General features: G+C 40.4%; 2 protein-coding genes across 2 annotated transcripts in view; both read left to right on the top strand.

Annotated features, from left to right (window-relative positions):
• alpha-Man-Ia (alpha-Mannosidase class I a) overlaps positions 1-17,226 on the top strand; it is a 122,031-nt gene that overhangs the window by 35,670 nt on the left and 69,135 nt on the right. The gene's annotated exons all lie outside the window — the stretch shown is intronic.
• LOC135710488 (general odorant-binding protein 99b-like) lies at positions 289-1,867 on the top strand. Its single transcript, XM_065233083.1, has 2 exons — positions 289-847; positions 919-1,867. Exons 1-2 carry the CDS (start codon positions 785-787, stop codon positions 1,309-1,311), a joined length of 456 nt encoding a protein of 151 aa, XP_065089155.1. The 5' UTR covers positions 289-784; the 3' UTR covers positions 1,312-1,867.

Genomic DNA, 17,226 nt, shown 5'->3' on the forward strand with positions numbered 1-17,226 from the left:
TCAATCATCAATCAATTAGACTTGAAGTCTGTGAGAATCGGGAAACTCGTAGCATGTTAAAAATTGCAGTGATATCTTGAAGTTGTTAGAAAATGATTTCTCCGACAGGAATCATATCTTGAACTATCGACCGATGCTATGCATACGCCGACCTGTTTGAAATTTACATACAATCTGATCAATGCGATTAAGTGATTAGGAATCTCCGAATTCCAACACGTGTCGGTGAATAATCGTCGCAGAAAATCCAGTGTAATTGTGCTTGAAACAGTAAACAAACCTGCCAGTCCTGGTCATTACAACGATTAAAGAAAACCGCTTGAATTATTAATCGATCATCACTGATCTCAACAGATCAAAAAGGTAATAGGAACCTATTTGAAATGTATAGAGCTAACTAACACTTTGATTGGAACATGTTTATGAACTGAATATCAACGAACAGTAGAATTTATCGCCTCATTGATTAATCAGTTTCTGATAACTTGGATCTGCAGTTCTCGATCTTAATCTGCTCCATCAGATCAGATCGGACGCACCTGGAGTCAGTGACATCATTTGAATATTACGGAAAAGACCATCTGTAAGGTAAGTTGTAAAGTACAATCACCCAAATTGATCATCTTTGTTCGCGGGGTTGCGAAGATGCTACCGAGCCGTTACGTTATTCCCCATGTAGCAACCTTTTGTTCTGCAATACGGCTTGCGAAAACGTTGCGAGTATAAATAGCCGAGGTTCCAGCGAGCTTGGATCAGAACAGTATCAAGTAATATCAGCGTAAAGATGAAAGCAGTCCAAGTCCTTGGCCTTTTGGTTATTGTGGCAGTGTTCCTAGCCGCTCCAGCTGTAAGTATCCTTCGAATGCCAATTTCCCAAAAAATAACTCTACCATCACCTGTGATCTCCGGAAAATCTAGAACGCCGGCGAACTGGTGAATCGGTTGATCTCGGTCTGTACCCACGATCAGAAGCCCTCGGCGGATCTGCTAGAACGCTACAAGAATGGAGACTTCCCGGACGATCGCGATAGCAAGTGTGTGATGCGGTGCATTGGCCTAAACCTCGGAGTGTACGATGACATCAATGGGGTCCACATGCACGATACGTGGCAAATGTTTCGCCAAGGTCGAGCTGCGACCGAGGAGAAGGCCTTCGCCGATCAGCACAACAAGTGCATCAAGCAGCAGACGAAGAACGTCCCGGCGGATGACTACTGTGGACAGGTCTATGCCGTGTTCCAGTGCTACAAGGACGAGTACCTAGCTCTGCTGAGCAATATCCGGAAAGCCGCTGCCAAGGCTCAAGGTTAGGAATAGACAGACAATGTTCATCTAGAAATAAATACCCATGGTTAGCGCTTTCTGATTCACCCTGGAAAGCAAATGGTTCGGAAAACCCATTCGACACGGATTTGTTATCATTGTTTCGTCCGATTAGCATATAGCAGCTTGCCTTTGCCAATAGAAACCGGCAGTCAATTGTTATGCAATGAGCCATGGTAAATCATCTTCCGTCAGACGCGTTGTAAGCAGCCGTCCCGTCAGTGAGTGATACACATCTTCGCATGTCTTTGCCCAGTTAGTGATCTGAAACGGTTCACTTTACACCACTTCCCTGGAAGTAAAGCGCAGTATCACACGCCCACTCAACCCACTGGCTGTGCTTCTCGGTGGAAAAATAAAAACTTAGGTCGTGAAGAAAGCTCACGCCATTATTCGCGGAAGTCAAGGTTAGGGAAAATGGATGTAATGAATGCATGAATAAGTGGGTTAGTATATAGGTACCTCTGCAGCAGCACGTGGGTAATATGGCTCTATAGGGAGGTGCACTTGAACGGTTGCATTTCGCGTTGACTTTCACCCAAGAAGGAAGCAGTGAGCTGCGTGATTTGAATTGTAATGGTCTCCGTAGTTAACTTGGTCAGTTTTCAGTACAATTAACTGTACACACCTGTAGACCTTCAAACACTCGAACTCAAATTGGTACCTAAGACAAATCAAATAGTTGCACGTTTTCTTGAGCGTTTGGTTTAAATATGAAAGCAATGGTAAAATTTTGATTAACGTGCGCAAAATAATGCCATTTTTTCCACAGACAAACGGAGAAACCATTCACCATTCATACTGGGTATGTATGCCGTTCACGCGTTTAAGGGTAAATTTGCATTTTTATAAGTTAGCCATTTCGTCAATATTCGCAGGTTTAATAATGGAAATTTACCTATCACTAGTCAATTTATTTCAAGATTGATCATTCTTCTTGCAGTGTGTAGGTTCTAATCTAATTTTCTAACAATTCCAAGGTGTTGTGCTTCTATAGAGCTTTTTGACATTTAATCGTCTTTCTCTATCTACAGGGTGTCTACTAATTTGACCAAATATTTTCTAAACATCTTCAATCAAGATCCTGGAACTTCTGAAAAGTTCTTTAGATTTTCTTTAATTGAGGATTACACCAGTTCGCTATGGAAATATCAGACGTTTCCAGTGGGGATTCCAGCAGATCTAGAGGAAGTTACCAGGCATTCCCTACGGGGATTCCAGATGTTGCCAGCAAAGATTTCAGACGGTTTTGTTAGGAATTTCACCAGTCGTCGAAGGAGATAAAGGGTGTCCACGATGAAGTTGCCACACTATGAAATTGCTCTAACTTTTTAACCGTTGGGTAGAATTTAATGAAAATTTGGGTGGATTTAGTTCATAGTGCATTATTTACATCCTGCAAGTTTTAAAGTCCTGTGATCAAAACTCGCGGAAATGGAGTCGAAAGAACAGCTCGTGCGTGATAAAATCTTGCGCATTCATCACGAGAACAAGGATTTCTCGCATCGTTCCATCGCTAAAACGTTGGGAATCGCGAATTCCACGGTGTCGCGAGTTATTAAGCGGTTCGAGGAACGGTTGACCACCGATCGGAAGCCCAGAAGTGAAGGAAAAAGTATTCCGTACAACACCAAAAATCACAACCGCGTAGTTGGGGCCTTCAAACGAAATCCGAACGCCTCCGTTAGGGATGTGGCTAAGAAGCTGCACCTAAGCCGAAGTTTTGTCCAGAAGGCCAAAACTAAGGCTGGGCTTCGAACGTTCAAGGTACAAAAGGCCCCTAATCGCAACGAGAAGCAGAACAAGTCCGCCAAAACCCGTGCCAGGAAGTTGTACCTCAACATGCTGACGAAAGTTGAATGCTGCATCATGGACGACGAAACATATGTGAAGGCCGACTTCAAACAGATCCCCGGCAACCTGTTTTTCACGGCCAAGGATAAGTTCAGCGTTCCGGAGCATGTCCGCACTCAGAAGATGTCCAAATTTGCGAAGAAATTCCTGGTTTGGCAAGCCATCTGCACGTGCGGGAAGCGGAGTGCACCTTTCGTGACCCAGGACACGATGAACGGACAGGTGTACATAAAAGAGTGCCTCCAGAAGCGGCTGCTTCCTCTCCTGAAGGCCCACAACGTCCCAACAATCTTCTGGCCGGATTTGGCCTCATGCCACTACTCCAAGGACGTGCTGAAGTGGTATGCGGACAATAAGGTCAATTTCGTGCCGAAAATTTTCAACCCTCCCAACACTCCGGAGCTCCGCCCCATCGAGAAGTACTGGGCGATTATGAAGCAGCACCTTCTTAAACGACCTAAGGTAGTGAAGACAGTCGAGGAACTGAAGAAAGTATGGGTTTACATGCAAAAAACGGTTGATTCACAGGTTGTGCAGAATCTTATGGCCGGGGTTAAGGCCAAGGTGCGGGCATTTGCGTATGGACTGTAAATAAAATACGAGTAGCATGGTAAAATGAAGTTTAATAGTTATTTCTCAATCCCTGAAAATTTGATGGCAATCGGATGAAAACTCGAATTTTGCGAATCAATTTTGTGTGTGGCAATTTCATCGTGGACATCCTTTACCAGACATTCAAATTGATTTTGGACTTTCCCGACAATGATTCCAGCAGTTCCCGATGAAGATTCCAGACGTTTCCGAAATCATTCCTGGTGAAGATTCCAGCAGCTTCCACTGGAATTTGCATACGTTCCCGGTGGGAATTCCAGTAGTTCCCGAATGATATTCTAGATGTTACCAACCATCATTTCCGGTAGGGATGTCCAGATCTCAACGGAGATACCAGCCATTCCCATTGATTTCGGACAACCGGTCCATGATTTCAGTACTTCCCGGGGAAACTCCAGACGTTCCTGATTTTTTTCCGGACATTCCAGAAGAGGATTCCCCCGATGGAAATTCCAGACCCGGTGGGGATTCCAGCTGTTCCCGAAAGAGATACCAGACATTCCTATTGGGGATTTCATATATTGCTAACGGAGGCTCTAGACGGTCCTTGTAGGAATTATACCAGTTATTGAAGAAAATACCAGTGCTTCTCAGTATCTTCTTTGCAAAAATAACTGAAATACTAGACATTCCCATTGATTTCGGACATTCCTGACGAGGATCCTAGCAGCTCCCGATGAAGATTTCCGACGTTATAGATGGTTATTCCGGATGATTTCGAAGTGATTCTGGACATTCTCAAATAGGATTCCAGTAGTTCGTGTCCCGGTGGAGATTCCAGCAGTTTCATATGTTTCCGACATGGATTCCAGACGTTCCTGACGGGTACTCCAGTTGTTCCCAGATGAAGCGCTCGTCATGAGTGATGTTTTGACGTCTAAAATTGCAGACTTGGATTCAGCCGTTCCCTACGGAAATCTTAAACATTCCCGACGGATATTCCATAAATCCTTCATAATATTCATTATGCCCAGCAGTTATGGCATAATCATTAGCAAATTGATACTTTTCAGCTCTCATACGGTCTCAATACCACGCGTGATACTGGAGCAAAATATCATGCATGATTTTGATTATATGATTTCCTTTGATAAACGTGCAATGATGCTGAGAGTTGAATCAAAGTTTTTAATTAAATTTATGAAATATTAGAGAGCTTCAGTGAAGTTCCATTAACTTCACAACAATTGTAGGAACTTTTAAGAAGTTCTGAGGAATCAAATGTTGTGAATTTAATGAAGATTCATTAACAAACAAATAGATTTGATTCAAGATCTGCAAATATGTCCTAAAAGTTCTTCAAACCTTTGTCAGATGTCTTCAAAGCTCCCTCTGGAACGCTTCTCCACTTACCGTTGAAGTCCTGTGATCTTGCCCTGATCTGAGGATTTAGTAGTTAGTGTCATCTTGTGTTCTCCCAAGTTGTTAGCTCTCCATCGGTGTACCCCCATGTTTGTCTTTTTCATCAGAGTGTCGCTTAGTTCGAGATCAAGAGCACATTGCTCTCCAAACCTTGTGTTCACAATCCCTACCCTGCCATCCATTTGCAACAATTTGTTCCCCTAACCTCGAGATAGCCACGAGTAATCGGTCCCCACTTTACTAACGTTAGTTTTAAGTAATTTTGTAATCTAAACAATGAATATCGGCTTCGCAAAGCTACAGCAAATGAGCCTGGAAAAATAAACGCATTATATAAAAAAAAACCCCATAGGGGGCTGTTCCTTCTAGTTTTTTTGACGTAGGACTACGTCTGTGATTTATATATGGGGGTACACTTTGTGAAAACCGAAAATGGAACATGAAACAAAATTATGAAAGATTTTTAACGTTAATAACTCAGCTGCCCCTGGACCAATTTCAATAATTTTATCACCAATTGATCAGAAATATTCCTATGCATCTGTAAAATTCAAGACTTTATCATTTTTTAAAATGTCACTATTTAAAATTGCACGAATGTTCAACTGTTGCTATGATAATTAAAATTATCATCGATTGCCTGCAAAAACCGATTTCCCTAACACAGATTTCAAAGTTGAATTCCATCTGGTTTCACCAAACGGTGTTTATTAAATCACCGCGTAGTGAGTCGCAGTGAGTCATCTATGTCAAGCGCGTCATGCTAAAGAGTATTAACAGAGAGAATCCCTCTCAAATTCCTACTCCTACACAAAACACAAGCTCCTGCTGCAGTTAACAAATAAGATTTATTATATAAGACCACGTAGTCCTACGTCACCATTGCGTACAACCCCATGGGGCTGCCCCTTGTAGTTTTTCGATTTTCTTCATCTTCGTGATTATGGTCCTCTTCGTGATTGTGGTAAAATTCGAGGAACAAAATACTCTATTTACGAATATACTCATAGAGTAATGGGTCATTAGGCCGAATGCCGAATGTGTCGTTAGGCCTAAATTTAAATAATTGTTCCAATTTCATAATCTGGCATCTGGCATGCTGGCATCAAAAATTAATGAGTCCAGGATGTCAAAAATTATTGCTTCAATAAACCTCTAAAGAACTGCCCATGTTTCAAAGAAGGAAACATAGTTAGGAGCAAGTATTTTTTTCTTTGAAATGAGATCTTGAAGGTTTGTTTCGACACAAAGACTGATGAGAATAGCAAATCTTGGAACTGTTCCGAAGTTCAAGAAAAAAGTACCAGATTCGTCCATTGCCTTCTTCAATACCCCTCTTGGACAGAGATATAAAAAAGGTCCAACAGATTCTTCCAAGAGTGTTTTGAAAATTATATCTATCACTTTTCAATTTTCAATTCGACCAAATGGAAATGCAGTTGCATCAGCAGCAGATCGACGTGGAAGCCTTGCACAATCAACAGGCCCAACTTAGCAGCCAGCATCAAGAAGAGCAGAAGAAGCTGAAGGACGAATTGAATCAGTTGAAGCAACAGAATCAGTCCCTGGCACAGGACCGAGACGCCTACCTGCAACTTCAGGACGAGCTGGACATTCTGAAAGCTCAGAACAATTCGCTTCCGCAGGAGGTGGAAGAGAAAGATGATCAGATCAAGAGGGTTTGTCGCACCCTGACTGAGCAGGAAACTCGGGTTGTCGATCTGGAGGAACAACTGGTTAGTCGAGAGCATCAAGCAACGACTACAGCTGCTTTGTTCGGTGGTCTACAAGGGCAGCAAGGTCCAGCGAGTGCCGTCTTCGAAGAGATCATCACACCGAACAAGGTCCATGCAGCGGAATCCTCATCGGAGGACGACTGCTGGGGTGCGGATGAAGCCATATTGGAAGAGAAACATCAGCGTTGCACTGGAACGTCGTCTCAGCAAAAAAGACGACTACATCCGGCAGCTGGAAATGGAGAAGGAGCGACTTCTTCAGGAGATCGTTGATTTTGAAGGTCAAATCAGGAAAGTTACTGAAGAAAGTCAAGGAACACATAGCGAAGAGCGACAACTTGCAGAGACGTTCGGCTTCGATGGAAACCAGCGAGTTGGATCTAGCGATCCAGCAAGAGTTAAACTCTCAGATCAAGTCACTGGAGAGAAGATTGAGCGAAGTACAAGCCGAGCGAGATAAGGAAACCGTCGAGAAATATCGACGTTCTGGTGGCCGCCAACGAACGGTTCATTGAGATGAAGGAACGGCAGGATGTGCAGATGGAGATTCAGGTGGCGAAGATCAAAGAGTTGAACGTAAAACTACAACGCCTGGAAGATTGGGGCGATGAGAGTGAACCGAAGGATAACAAACCGGTAGAACAGATTCAAGGGCAAGGTGGTGAAGAAGTTGGACCGCTTAAGGTTCGTGTTTAGGAATTGCAAAGGATGTTCTGGACCTGACAGTAGACAATGAGGAACTTCAAGCATTGCTGGATGAAGAGAAGGCCAACGTGGAGATCTTGGAGAACCGAGTGCAGCAGAAGGATCGTGAAATTCAAGAACTGATCGAGAAAATCGATGACATCTCGCAAGATTCCCGGACGATCAAGTCCAGTCTGGAGAGCCTGAATCCACAAAAGTCAAAGGAAACCGATGATTTGAGTGTGCGCCTGCAGCAACTGATGAGTAAAAACACCGAACTGACGCAACAGATCGAGAAGATGCGCACGGAAAGTCTTTTCCAATCGTCCGAGCAGGAGGCGATACTGCAGGAACAACTGCAGCAGCTAAGCGCTCAGCTGCAATACAAGGAAGCGGAGATTGTTCATTTGAGCGAACGGATCGAACAACAAGCGAGGGAAGATCAAACCCAGGAGGCAGGAGATCCTCGTAAAGAATCAGGAAATCACCGCGCTGAAGGGTCGCGTTCAACAACTGCAAGCAGATCGGCAAGAGATGGAACATAACCTCACCGTGCAGATAACCAAGGAACTTGCGTCGAGCAGGCCGGATGAGAAGCAGCAAAACCCTCGTATTCCAAATGGTGCAGACTATTCATAAACTGATTAAAAAATTCTTCAATTTTATTTATATTCCAGTAGATTTTTTTTTAGATGGTTTACGGTGCTCTCTAAAGACATCGGTTACGTTATCAGACTCAGTTTGTAACACGCAAAGAACTTCGAAAAGCCTCCTGTTCAAATTGCATATATGGTGAAACGTGCGGGCTTTATCATGTGGGGCATGACTTTCAATAAATCCAGCCAGTTCGTCTGATTAGCTAACAACGTGGACATTATCGGAAGAACGTTCCAGTTGGTGGCAGAGCAAAACACCAAGCTGAAACGTAATGCAGAAAAGGTTGGATTAAGTGGAATATGTACATCGAAAATGAAATATCTGTTGGCTGAAGGAACAGAGAGCTATAGAGCTCGTAAAGTCAGAAGTGTGATAATCAACGGAGATGAGTTCAAGCTGGTGGAAAAAGCAAGTAAGCCGTTAGAACTAACTAAGAGTAAGATCTAGTTCAACCAGATGACGTGCTCTATTTAAAGTGTCACGTCAACCTACGCCCACCGCCCATCATACTATGCTGAATGATGCATCATGAATCACCAATTTTTAAACTTGAAACCGAATACATACTTGCTAGATGGCTTGTGTGCAATCCAATCGGCTCCAATTAGCATCTGGTATTGCGCATCTAATCAGATTATACACTCCCGTCAACTAGAGATGGAAACCAAAAAAAAAAAAGATCAAGGTTTCACGCTAGAGGTAATGCAAAATAAGACATATTCCCGAAGTAGGCCAGCGAGCAAAAATCGTGCGCGTTGACTTTCACCTTACTATGCCGCAGTCAGCCAGCCAGTCAATCAGTCAGCAAGTACCCAGCAAAGTAATGCTGGGATCGCTCCAACAGCTAAAAACCAGCAATGATGATGACGCATGCGAATAGTAAACATGCCATTCACATATTCACTTGAACGTGTGAGTACTCCCCCTGCTCGACTGTCGTTTACCGTTTGTTCGGTGTATTTAAACTAGCGTGGTGGTGTAGATTGAGGAAGCCGGAACGGAACACAGGAGCTTATTGATGGAAATGTAAATAGAGTGGAAATTGGCTCTATTTTTGACGGGATTGTTTGGTCTGCTTCGATGAATAATAATGTCTTTTGTTCGCTTGAAAGATGGTAACTAGATCGTGAAAACAGATGTTCTGGGTGTCAATTGCAAAGTGGGATGGTAAATAAATCTTCCATGCAAATATAGCACAAGTGTGTTAGTGTAAACAAAGCAGTTCAATTACAACAGTCTGAAAGTGTTCTTCATTGTCAAACTAACAGCGCACTGTGTACCAAGTATTTCGGTATTGCTTGCAATGCCAATTTTAGATGGAAATGACGACAACGGCAATCCTCAAATGGATAGTCTGCTCGTATTTTTCACGTAAACAAAACAGCTTCGGTTTTCTCAGACGAAAGCGAACACAAAGTGTGCATGTGGCCTACTGCGACCTGCGACCATGCGTCGGTCGATCTGATCATCTTGAACAAAAGCGCCCGTTCGGTAGGCAACACGTAAAACCCTGCAACAGAAGCAGTGTCGTTTGCCATCGTCTTGAGTGCTCGTTTCTTGTTCTGTATCACCTCGTCGTTCGAAAGCTATTTCGGCAGCAACGTGATTGGAATTAAAATTTAATTTACATTTCCCCACCCCAAACAGAACCCCCTGCAGCTTTATTGTCAACAAAAATAATCACCAAATCGCATGGGCACAAACAATTCGGTTGGACACGGAGGTCAAGGATTGCGTCCTCCGCGGTATACACTTTTCGGAAGTTGTTCTAAAAACACCATTCCATAACAGCGCGGAACAAGCCAATAAACACTGCGAAAACAATTACGTCCAGCAGCAGCGGTTCGTTGGCGGGTTTAGAATCGCACAGTTTGATCTTGAAAATATGTTAATGTCAAAAGCATATACGGACATTGGCTTCGACGCAGGAAGCAGCTCTGTTCGCACGGGTGAGCGTGAAATAACATCGCTATGACTGGTGGTTTCGACGGAATTTAAATTGTAAATTGTCGGAATACCTGTCACTTTCTGAGAAGTGCACAAGTTTGAATACTCATAACAAACGTGTTCCAGTATCTACGGCTGTGTTGTCCTTCTCCCCCACTAACCGGGATTGTTTGCATTCAATCTCAACAAGTGGACATGTGCACTCAACCGTACTCTCCCGTATCTAATAATAGTAGAAGGCAGGGGAATGGAAATTACATAAAATATTTACTGCCTATCACAACAAAACGGAAGTGATTGCAGTCCGTGGTTTTGCCGGTAGGGGTGTTTGATTTTATCTAGGAGCAGTTCCACGCCAAAAACGAATCGATCAGCCTTCTTCGATTTGTATGAAACTTTGTATAATTGTTTGTTTTGGGTAATCATTTGGCCATTCTGAATCTTGCATTTTTTTAAAAGGCATGTTTGGCATTTTTTTAATAATTCATAGCATGAAAATGTCGCTTCCAATCGAAATGACGTCTAAGACAAAATTAATGGCTTTCTAGGAGAAATATACACGATAAATTGTGTATAGTAATTTTGAGTAAACAATCAAAAAAGTGATGAAACTTAAATAACTCAAAAGTTTGTCCTTTTTCATAAGCTTTTTAATCAACAAATATGTAAAAAATGAACAAGGACATTTTGAAAATTGTATCAAAATGTCCTTCTACAATTTTTTTTTTATATTTTTTTTATTAAAAACTAAATAAGTTTCTAACACTTTTTTCGAATTTTTACTCAAAACTACTAAAAAAAATGTACCCTGATATTTTTCCAAGAATGGCTTTATTTTCCCTACAACTTTGCGTCAGACGTCATTTCGAATTTTAGCACAAATGTGAATGATTGCCCATCATTACTTATACCAGCTCTATTTGGAACACGCCATAATAGGAACAAGTATAGCCATGGCTGGTACATCTACCCTAGTTACTTTAACACTCTTGGGTCGTTCTTGACTTGTCCGAAGATGAGATTTGAACTCGTGACCTTGGCCGGACCATCCCAAACAATGATGTTTCCTGATAGGTTATTTACCGTGTGCTTTACGTACTTACTGCTGTTCTGGTCAGCAATGCTCACTCTCATGCTCATGGTGTGACGTGAATTTTCAGGTAGCGGCTTCGGTGGTAAGGCGGAAGTATGGTGCAAACAATTTTATCTTTTTCCTTTCACCGTTCTGATCAAGCTATGTTGCAGAGAAAGTTTGTCGTAATAATCGCCGCAAGCGTTTTGTCTACCCTCCGCGTGACAGAAATTGTCGTAGTCGTTTAAGCCCCCACCGAAGATGAACGATAATAACAACAACTCGACTGGAAACACGACCATAATTGTTTTATATGTATTTATATTAAGGCGCTCGGTTTCCTAGTGGCGACCGGTTTCGCTTACTGACCAGAATATCAGGGATTCAATCCCCACGAACAAAGGAAAAAAAGCTTCCAGAAGAAGATTCTAAACGAAACTTTCAGAAGAAGATTCCAATAGAAGTTTACAGGAGAAAATTCTAAATGAAGCTTCGTAAGAAGATTCTAAAAGAGGCTTCCAGAAGAAGATACTAACAGAAGCTGCCATGAGAAGATTCTAAAAGAAGCAACTAGAAGAAGATTCTAAAAGAAGCTTCCAGAAGAAGGTTTTGAAAGAAGCATCCAGAAGAAGATTCTTTAAGAAGGTTCTAAAAGAAGCTTCTAACAAAAGCTCCTAAAGAACACTTTAAAGAAGATTCTAACAAAAGATTTTAAAAGAAGCTTCTAAAGAAGATTCTAAATGAAGCTTCCAGAAAAAGATTCTAAAAGAAGCTTCCCGAAGATGGTTTTGAAAGAAGCTTCCAGACGAAGATTCTAGAAGAAGCTTCCAGAAAACGATTCTAAAAGAAGGTTTTGAAATAAGCTTCCAGAAGAAGATTCCATAAGAAGACTCTAAAAGAAGCTTCAAGAAGAAGGTTTTGAAAGAAGCTTCTTAAGAAGATTCCAACAGAAGCTTCCATAAGAAGATTCTAAATGAAGCTTCTAAAAAAGATTCTAAAAGAGGTTCCCAGAAGAAGATTCTAACAAAAGATTCCATAAGAAGCTTCGAGGAGATTCTAATAGAATCTTCCCTAAGAAGAATCTAAAAAAAGCTGCCAGGAAAAGATTCTAAAAGAAGCTTCCAGAAGAAGGTTTTGAAATAAGCTTCCAGAAAAAGATTCTAAAACAAGGTTCTAAACGAAGCTTCTAACAAAAGCTCCTAGAGAACATTTTAAAGAAGATTCTAACAAAAGATTTTACAAGAAGATTCTAAAAGAAGATTGTAAATGAAGCTTCCAGAAAAAGATTTTAAAAGAAGCTTCCAGAAAAAGATTCTAAAAGAAGCTTCCAGAAGAAGGTTTTGAAAGAAGCTTCCAGACAATGTTCTAAAAGAAGCTTCTAACAGAAACTCCCAAAGAAGATTCTAACAAAAGATTTTAAAAGAATTAGAATTCTAAAAAAAGCTTCTAAAGATGATTCTAAAAGAAGCTACCAGAAGAATATTCTAAAAGAGGCTGCAAGAAGAAGATTCTAAATGAAGCTTCTAAAAAAGATTCTAAAAGAGGTTCCCAGAAGAAGATTCTAACAAAAGATTCCATAAGAAGCTTCGAGGAGATTCTAATAGAATCTTCCCTAAGAAGAATCTAAAAAAAGCTGCCAGGAAAAGATTCTAAAAGAAGCTTCCAGAAGAAGGTTTTGAAATAAGCTTCCAGAAAAAGATTCTAAAACAAGGTTCTAAACGAAGCTTCTAACAAAAGCTCCTAGAGAACATTTTAAAGAAGATTCTAACAAAAGATTTTACAAGAAGATTCTAAAAGAAGCTTCTAGAAGAAGATTCTAAATAAAGTTTAGTTCTTCTAACAGAAGCTTCTAAAGATGATTTTAAAAGAGGCTGCCAGAAGAAGGTTTTAAAAGAAGCTTCTAAAGAAGATTTTAAAAGTGGCTTCCAGAAGAAGATTCCAACAGAATCTGCCATAAGAAGATTCTAAAAGAAGCTCCCAGAAGAAGATTATAAAAGAAGCTGCCATAAGAAGATTCTACAAGAAGCTTGCAAAGGTTTGCATAAGGTTTTGATAGAAGGTTCTAAAAGAAGCTTCTAACAAAAGCTCCTAAAGAACATTTTAAAGAAGATTCTAACAAAAGATTTTAAAAGAAGCTTCCAAAAAAGATTGTAAATGAAGCTTCCAGAAAAAGATTCTAAAAGAAGCTTGCAGAAGAAAATTCTAAGACAATGTTCTAAAAGAAGCTTCTAACAGAAACTCCTAAAGGAAATTTTAAAGAAGATTCTATCGAAAGAAAAAAAGCTTCTAAAGATGATTCTAAAAGAAGCTTCCAGAAGAAGATTCTAAAAGAAGCTTTTTTGGAAGCTCATTATAGACGCTTGCCCGTCGCTCCGCTCCTTTGACTAAAAAACACGGACAGGACAGTAAATCTGAGATTGCGTAGCTACTCAGGAGTATTTTGCCAAGGTTTATGGAGAATTTCCTCGTTTTAATATTGCGTTTCCATAGCTGCCCTTAAAAAATAGCAACTCTTATGTAAAAAAAAAAATTGCGAGTAAGCGATTGGTGATGGTTTCTTCGATGGCTGATGACGGAAAAGTGACCTATTTGTTTTCTCATTTCCCCCAATTTTACTATTATTTTGAGGAAATATTCTTAAAACTTCTTCTTCTTTCTTAAACCCCTTTTCAAAACTTTTGGGTATTTAAAGCATTTTATGGATGAAAAAAAGGAATTAAATCCAGGAATTAAATTCACCGATTGCAAATGATTGTGTTGTGGTTTGTGGTCCACCTTGCCCGGATTCCCCATGAACTTAATGAAAATGATGTAACTGTATGAGAACTCAATTAACAATTCAAGCTGAACAGTAAGAACAGAAGCTGATTATTGGTTGATTTAAGGTGTAAAAAAGCTGATTAACAGCAGGCTGAATATATAGTTGATTAGTAGTGCGTGAAGCTGATTGTATCCTCATAATTCAACCTCAATAAAGATTGAACAAGCCTTATTTTAGTTTAACACTACTCCACAAATCAGCAATGCACTACAAATATTTTGATAGCCTGATTTGTTAAATGTAGTCAGTGTCACTCGTTGCATTTCCGGCATTTTAGTTCTTCTAAATACACTGCCTACCTTTCTAACCCCAAGCAGTGGCAGCAGTAGAGAGAAGATAGAGGAGGTTTTTAGGAATAGTTCCAGGTAGAATTGGGCTGCGACGACGTCGGAAGCATTAACATTTGTATTCCTGTGTTTTGCACTGAATCTTCAGACAGAATTCCAAAAATATTACTCAATTATGGCGCTAAAACGCTTTCCACATGACGATCGAAATAAATCGCGCACTTATGTCCACATTGTGTTAACTACACTTGAAAATGAGAGGAATGTTTAACTGTCACCAGTTGTTGTTTACAATTCTGCATTGCTGTAAAATACTCTTCCGGTTGCTGTTATTCAACTTAAATTTGATGTGTTTCAAGTTAATGAGCATATAGATTTGCCACACATATGCTTAAGTGGTCCAGTAGGTATGATTGATGCCTGTGAATTAGCGACTGCCGGTTCGAACCCGAAATGCAAAGCACCTTGTTGCAGTCCCATAAAAAAATATATAAGATATGAAGCGGTCTTCATTTTTTTTAGATAAAACTAGAAGGCTGAACAAGGGTTGGAAAATACTGTTATTTAATGCCTTCAAAAGCTTATAATTTATATAACTGTTAAGCTTTTGGCTGATTAAAATCACCAGATTTAGGTGTTTAAAAGCTGAACAAAGGTTAACGTAGTCTACCTATGTACAACAATTATTAAAACTAAGGCTGAATTAAAATCGATTGAACAACACTTGTTAAACATCAAATTGTTACCTGGGAACTAACATGACTCTAGGAAACTAAGGTTAGGTTAAATTAGGTTTCTTTGTTAAAGAGACTTTCAGCCATTAGAAAATGAATTTATTGGGCTTCCTTCTGTTTTTTTTTAGAGTTTAAAAAATCATTTATTGTGCAAAATTTGCCAGTTGGGCCGTGGGCGGCTTCGACTGTTCGCGCCCGCTGGCAGTGACCTGATACTACGTCAACTCATCGAGTTTGACTTCTGCTAATTATTCAGTTAAATGAGATTGTGGGAAGCAGCGTGTACCCTAGCCCGAGAGGGCTGGAAAATCACTGAAATGCTCATTATCCGTGTGGAATCCAGCTAGAGTTAGAATAGATCCACGGGTCGTCCTTCCCTGCCGTACGAGGCGACTATCTGGATAAGCACTAGAACAAAGAATGAGAAAAAATTATTAAAGAAACAAAACAAGACAACCACGTTAGAAACCAAAGAAACAAAAGTAATTCAATGGATTTTTTGCGGACGCAAAGCAAAATTCCAGAACTACAGCTACTAACCAATGAATATAAACCCGACATCAAAGCACTTCAAGAGACAATGTTCAATGATAAAAAATACGTGAAAAGACTCAACGGAAGCAAGTACAAATGGTACCTAAAACCAGATCTAAACCCTGTAAGAAACGGAGTAGCCCTAGCCATAGAAAAATCCATACTACACGAAGAAATAATACTAAAAATCAACCTACAAGCGCTAGCATGTAGAACCAAAGGAGAAGAACGCACGACATACACATCTATATACATACCACCAAGAAAACAAACACCCACAGAAACGAAAAAACAACTACAAGACCTAATCGATCAACTACCTAAGCCATTTATACTCATGGGAGACTTCAATGCTCAACAATAGAAATAGCACTAAGATAAGCAAAAACTACACATGCCTATCGACAGGAGACATAACCCTAGCGTCAGGGGAATACAATAACAACCTCATCTGGGAGACAGATATAGACAACAGAGGAAGTGATCACTTCCCAATAACTTTGAGCACAAACAACATGAAAGACAACAACACTCGTAAACCAAAATGATTAATTAACCAGGCAAACTGGAAAAAAATCCAAGAGACTAATTGAAGAACTACCACAAAACAGAACACACCACATATACAAAATCATCAAAACAATCAAAAACTGACGGTAGAATCAAGCACAGAAAAGTCCCCTGATGGAACAAAGAAGTAAAGAAATTCGTCAAAAAGCGAAGAAAAGCACTAAAACGACTAAGAAAACACAAGGAAAACGATGACATAAAAAAATCACTAGTAACAGTACGACAAGGAAAAACATGGATATCAGATAGTTATCTAATAAAAATGCAGACATTGCAACATCCTGCTAACAACAGACCACATCATAAGAGAATGCGGAGCTTATGATGCTGAAAGAGAAAAACACAAAACCTCAGATATATCAATATACAATAACTCACATGAGAACGAGAACAACCTAATAAACTTCCTAAGAGAAACAGAAACCTTCCACAGTATGTAAAATACAAATTAGAACAACATATGCAACAAAAGCGGTAGCAAATCAAAACACACACACAGGGACACAACAAAACAATACCTCTTGGGCCTTACTTACACTACAAACACTCACGCGTACCAAACAGAAACACAAACCGAAACCACAAAAATAGGGACGTTGCCATCAAATGGACTAACTAGGCCACGACCAGCCGGACCTTCCATGGCCATCCCGTGTGTGCCTTTCCAGCTGTACCAGCTCCCGTTACAATTACCCATTACCAGTGCCCTCACGGAGACACCCTTGACGAAATAACTCTAGGAGTTAAAAGTCAAGTAAATGTTTATGCCTAGCCTGAAATGCTCATTTAGTCGGGATTATGGATTGAAATGATCCATATGAACCTGGAATTCCCTGTAAGTGCTGGTCATTAGCTAACGTTGATTATGTCCCTGTCCTTTGTACACACCGCCCGTAGCTACTACCGATGGATTATTTTGTGAGGTCTTTGAAAGTGAACATTTGCTTGTCCCTCGGGATTACATTTGACTCGCTGAAGTTGACCGAAATTGATGATTTAGAGGAAGTAAAAGTCGTAACAGGGTTTCCGTAGG

Source organism: Ochlerotatus camptorhynchus, unplaced genomic scaffold (assembly GCF_037179485.1).
Source record: "Ochlerotatus camptorhynchus isolate MF236.1 unplaced genomic scaffold, CSIRO-AGI_Acam_v1.1 ptg000389l, whole genome shotgun sequence".
Lineage (NCBI taxonomy): Eukaryota > Metazoa > Arthropoda > Insecta > Diptera > Culicidae > Ochlerotatus > Ochlerotatus camptorhynchus.

Excerpts from the sequence above, each read along its gene's own strand:
- LOC135710488 (XM_065233083.1), top strand. The coding sequence starts at position 785 with ATGAAAGCAGTCCAAGTCCTTGGCCTTTTGGTTATTGTGGCAGTGTTC. Across the intron at positions 848-918 it reads TGTTCCTAGCCGCTCCAGCT|AACGCCGGCGAACTGGTGAA; the intron begins GTAAGTATCCTT and ends CGGAAAATCTAG.